At 39.8% G+C, this 6,000-nt stretch overlaps 1 protein-coding gene across 10 annotated transcripts in view; it reads left to right on the forward strand.

Moving 5' to 3' along the window:
* GRIP1 (glutamate receptor interacting protein 1) overlaps positions 1 to 6,000 on the forward strand; it is a 579,208-nt gene that overhangs the window by 520,335 nt on the left and 52,873 nt on the right. For all 10 annotated transcript variants that reach the window (XM_019543266.1, XM_019543261.1, XM_019543263.1 and 7 more), the window contains 2 exons: positions 80 to 225; positions 2,164 to 2,244. In XM_019543266.1, the coding sequence (XP_019398811.1) occupies positions 80 to 225; positions 2,164 to 2,244 (227 nt within the window). The remainder of the gene's footprint in view (positions 1 to 79; positions 226 to 2,163; positions 2,245 to 6,000) is intronic.

Raw genomic sequence — 6,000 nt, forward strand, 5'->3', positions numbered from 1 at the left:
AAATCCATGTTAGATTGGATTTATTTTACTCTTGGTTACCTGCACTTCTGATGGCTAACTTGTGCTATTGTGTACCAAGGTGTGGGGTTCTACAAATAGGAGACAGAGTAATGGCTATAAATGGAGTCCCAACAGAAGACAGCACATTTGAAGAAGCTAATCAGCTTCTGAGAGACTCGTCTATCACCAACAAGGTCACTTTGGAAATTGAGTTTGATGTTGCAGGTATGAATGTACAGTTGTTTTATCTTGCAAGACAGTATTAGAAATGAATCCCAGGTGCATTTGGATTCTTTTAGGCTGGAACTTTATTTTCACATATTTGTGACCTTTGTTTGCCCAATAACTCCTCTGAAACTTGCGCCTTTTTGTGCAGCTTTCTCATTGCACTCCGCCCTCCAGCATGCTCCAGAACACAAATAGTAATGACAAGTGCTGTAGAAAAAGCTGGTGACAGTCCCTTTGTCTGAGTTGTATCCAAGCATATTTCTCTCCAGAGATAGGCATGTTCTGCTGAGCCAGGACAAATCTTTCTACCCAGAATACTCTGCTAATGACATGCTTTGCTGTATAGAAATGTGTGCTATTACCGGATGAATGGAGAACTCTGAATGGTTCCTTTGTGTGACGCATCAGGTTGAAGCCTCTTTAGATGAGAAAGAATACCAATTAAAATCATAATTAATTTGTAGTTGAAGTGACCAGTGCATCTTGCCTTCCTTGATCTTTTGATAAGAAGGCAAGGTAGAAGTGTATCTTGCAGACTAGCTGAATCAGAGATGTATCTAATGAAGTGAACTTTGGGCAGGGGGCTGGACTCAATGATCTCCCGAGGTCCCTTCCAGCCTTAATGTCTATGAAATCTATGAAATCTGTCTCTGATTCATGTAGTCTATCAGGTGCACTTCTACTCTGCCTTCTGCCTGACTTCAGACTAACATGGCTAACTACCCCTTTCTACTTTTTGATAAGGTGTTGCAGCATGTACAATAGACATAGAAAGCCATGGTTTGCCTATGTTATATGCATACGTAATGGCAATAAATGGAGTCCTAACAGAAGACAGCACGTTTGAAGAAACTAGTCAGCTTCTATAGATACACAGTGCAACCCTAAGCTAAATATGCTGTACCATTAAGACACTCCACTGATCTTGTATTAGCTCCTCAGAAGCTAGTATAGTGTTAACTCTGCTATGATTTTGCATGGTGTACACATACTTAAAAATGAAACTTAAATGAATGGCCACGTGCAAAATCCTAGCAAAGTGTTGCCAGTGTACTAATTTTAAGTGACAACTTCATAAGCCAATAGCCATTGAAATCTAAAAAGCGAAATTATTGGATATTGTCCGTCCATGATTATGCATATAAAATGCAACGTTAAAAAATAGGAGGGTGAATTTTAAGTCTGCTTCAGGTTACAAGAGAAAAAAGTTTCAAAGTTTCAAACTTTAGACCGGTTTTTCCCTAGAATGTTTGTGACAAAACTGCTGCCACAAAACTACCATTGACTTCTCTGCAGCAGGATCAGACTTCCAGCTGCTTGCAGGCATGTGTTTACATCTCTACACTACTGCAACTTAAAATGAAATTTATAGTCTTTGGACAGAGGCCAAAATCCAGGGTACAAGAGATACCAGAAGTCAGGATTCAGGTGTAGTTCAAACTTTCATTTACTCAGTTAGTGCTGTTCCTTTGCTTAGTGTCGTATGCCTTTGCCCCTTAACTTTCTGTTAGATATGAAAACCACTGAAGTTAATTGAGTGGACATTTAAAAATGTATACATCCTATACCACCCATTGCCTGAAGATAAGAACTTTGTTTTAATACACTTTTTATTAAAATGACTTGCTAGTATTAAATGCGCACACAGAAGAAACCCACTTATATCTGAGCTGGTAACAAGTAAACTAAGTTGCCTGAATACCCATGCATTCTGCATAAATTTAGTTTTAAACCTCCAAAAAAATGGAGTTACAGAACCTTAACTTATGCAGTGACATTATCATCACAGATATAAAGTACACTGCACCTGTATCATTTGTATTAATGGGTAGGTATGATGTGAGAGTAACTAATATATTTTCATTGGCATATGTTTATAGCTCCACATATTTGGAAGTAGAGTATCCTATCAACCAGGCAACTTTTTTGTTACAGAATCTGTTATACCAAGCAGTGGGACCTTTCATGTAAAACTACCAAAGAAGCATAATGTGGAGCTTGGCATCACCATAAGTTGTAAGTAAAATGATTTTTTTTAAATCCCACTCTTCTGTGGTATTATATTCATATGTGAACTATATACTTATGAGCTAGATGGGTATCAACATATATACTTTTATTCCTGCTTTTATCAGTGATCTATTTCTTATTTTACAACATATGTGTAGTAGGGTTGGTATGTTGTAGCCAGGATGGTCCAATAAATATCCAAGAGAACGATTTTTTGTGATACCTTTTAGTGGGCAACTGTATGGAATGCATACAATAATAATATATATATGTATTAATTAAAAAAGAACTTAAGTGTATGCTCAAGTACTATTGTAAGTACCTTAAAAATAGAAGTCAGTTAGCCTTAGATGCATGAAGTATTTTCCTAACTAGGGATGCTTTCCTAAATAAGGGCCAGTATGTACCAAGTAAAGCCTTGAATCCTGCTCACAGAAGAGGACCTCCTGCACAGATCCTCATAGTTCAGGGGACTCCTGAAGAGGGGCTTCTGCTGGCTACAGGGATGCACACACTTTATGGATTAGAGGAAGAGGTTTAAGGTGGCTTATCCTTTTACATCTCTCTATGCCAGCAGAGCAGCACAGTTGGGCAGTCCTGCAATAACACACCAATAATGTACACATCATGGAGGAAAACATAGACCCCTCCTACACATGCAGGTAAAGGCACAATGGGATCTACTACGAGATCCACACAATCATGCTTCCTGCCATGCATTAGATGTCATCGTGCCTTATCACCAGTGTGGAGAGAGCCTGATACTGGGCTCTCCCTGCGCTGGCAACAAGCAAGCTTCTGCAGCTGGGAGTCCTCAGCTGAGGGGCTCCCAGCTGGACAGGCTGCCCCATGCACACTTGGGACTGGAAGATCGCAGGAGCTGTGATCTCTAAGCCCAGAGGGTCTGGCACTGGCAGGCATGCTGCCAAGAGGCACACTGCTGGAACCATGTATCCACAGCTGCTGGGGCTGAGAGTCCCCTTAGTTGGGGCACTCCCAGCCTGGGCTGGACATGATGCATTCCTGTGACTGGGAGCTATCAACTGATGGGACTCCCTGCCTCAGGGGAGACCCTGCTACACAGGTAAATTAAAACTAAGTAGCAACCAGCTTTAAAGTTAGTACACATTTTCAAAGTGTAACTTTATAGTTGGTTGGAGCTTTTTATGGCGTGTTAAATACTTTTCATGTGTAGCTACTCTCAAGGTAATTGTGCAGTTAACCAGTTAATTTCACCATACTTGTAACACATAGAGGGGGCCGTAATCTTACCGTGGAAGCAAACTTCTGTTCATACAACAATGGGGGAAAATTTTAATTTAAAAAAATGCTTTGACATTGTCATTTTGCATGTGAAATCAAAGGGCCCTTCCCCCTCACCCCCACTGTTACAGCAACCAACAAGCATTGTCTAAAGGCTAAAGTTTGGCCATAGTTAGATCCATTGTACCAAGTTTGCCATGATCTACATAAAAGTTAAAGGGTGTTGTTCTTTAAACAGTTATTCTAGGACTGGATCAGGTATGATATGCATTGACATTTCTTTGCATTTGTGGCGTTACATAGGCCATTAGTTGTATTCAGAGTTATGTATATGCAAAATGTCTGTAGGGGGGTTTTCTGCTTTAATTTTTATTTTCAAAGCTTCCAGCAGCACAGAATAAAATTAGTCAGAAATGCAATGAACAATTCAGTACCATGATTCATGTCTAAAGAACAAATGAGATGCACTGTAAGCTTGGATTAATATGTTCCCCTTAGTTATATATTCAAATCAAACAGTAAGGCTCAGTAAAAAATGCAGTTTGAAGCAAATTAAAATCATAGGCCTGTCAGGAAAAAGTGTGGTAATAGAAGAAATATTTCTGCAAATAAACATACTGAACAAAGAGGAAAACTGGAAAGAGATTGTCCTACTTTGTTGTTATACTTTGGATCAATCTTGATTTCATAGTTACTTCTACAAATTAGCTTGCTTTAGCATTTTAGTTATTGTTAGGTTTTTTTTCAGAACTCCAGAGGCACAGCTCTTATACTTGTTTCGTCTGGTGAACATAACTTCTAAGAGTCTTTGCATCCTTGCCACACTTGCAATATAATTTTCTGGAGTTATTGGCATATAAAACTGGACAGAGACATGAATGACCTGTTTTTTTCTTGTGTTTCATTCTCCAATATGTTTAATATGCTCACTTTTTATTATTTGATGTATCCATTCATAATATGTTTAAGCTTCCTTCTCTTTCTGTGCTTGAATATAAAGGATTCAGAACTTATATCCTACACTTATTGACTCAAACTTTGCAAACTTAGCTGATGGAAGGCTTGAATTGATGCCCCTCATGCTTGATTTAATAATTTTTCTGTTCTACTTTACTAAGAAATGAGGCAACCATGGGATGAGGAGTTTTACACCTATTTCCTTAATTTAGAGCATTCATACTATATTAACATCAGTGTAAAATTTATTGATGACACTGTCATAATGCTAAATTATTTCTTTCAAAAATGAATTGAGAACTGGAAGAACTGTTCTTTAAATTTAAGGCCCCACAATATTTGAAGCTATCAGGCTTTGAGCACAACTACTATGTGGCTTCAGGTGAAATAGATTCCATTTGGGGGCTGGTTGCAGGTACCACTACAGCTGTCTGGGAGTTGCTGCAGGGATCTGTCTTGTTACCCCTCTTGTGCAATAAACTTTCCATGAGTGATAATGACATAGTTAGACTGCAGTGGCATCAGCATGTAAAGAATACATAGTGTGCCATCCTTGCCTTCAAACTGCCTTGATTAATTTGGATCTGGATGAGAGTTGATTGATGAACATTCAAGACAAGACAGGTTTCTGGATAAGTGAGAAATGTAGGCTGTAGTTCAGCTCAGTACTTTAGCATATGCTTTATTTAAGCCTGAGGTTTTAAGTCTGGGACTTAGGGAGCAGGAATGCTGTGGTAGTCTTTGTGACTGGAAGACCCCATTATTATAGGTGCATATTGTCTTGCACTTCTATTGAAAAATGATAGTCAAATTTGTTCAGAGGTCCCAAATTCTCCAGGCGTCCTCCGTTCAGAAATTGCATGTTATATAAAAGGGCATAGGTAGAGAAGATTCCTTGGGTGAATCTGATATCTTTTATTAGATCAATTTAAGTAGTTGGAAAAAAAGTTACTTAGCACATTTTTGGGTTTAAAAACCTTTTGGGAGGCTGAGGAGGCCTTTTCAGTTGGGCTGGTATGCATGCAAGACAGGCAGTCAGTGAAGATGCAAACTGAGGAGTCAATGGGTGAGAGACAGGCTGGGTTGGGGGGGAGAAGGGGATGAATGTAGGAGGTAAATAGTGGAGAGGTACCTGGGGAGTCAGATGTCAAACAGGTTATGATGTGTCATAAATCCAATGTCTATATTTAGTCCCTGATTTTTTGTATCCAGGAAGTTGATGAAGTGAAGTTCATAGGCTCTTCTGTGAGAAGTGTTTTGTGCAAAGGGCATCAAGTGCAAAGTGGTGCACCTGGGGAGGAACAACCAGCACAATACCTACAGGCTGGGGAACTCCCTTCTTGTCAGTGCAAAGGCAGAAAAGGATCTTGGAGTCATCATTCACTCCAAGATAAACATGGGCCAGCAGTGTGGGGAGGCAGTCAGGAAGGCCAGCCGGACCTTGTCATGTATCCACAGATGCACCTTGAGCAGGTCCAAGGAGGTGATCCTCCCCCTCTATGCGGCACTGGTCAGGCCGCAGCTGGAGTACTGCATCCAGTT

The sequence above is a fragment of the Crocodylus porosus genome, unplaced genomic scaffold, assembly GCF_001723895.1.
Source record: "Crocodylus porosus isolate Cpor-Errol unplaced genomic scaffold, CroPor_comp1, whole genome shotgun sequence".
NCBI lineage: Eukaryota > Metazoa > Chordata > Crocodylia > Crocodylidae > Crocodylus > Crocodylus porosus.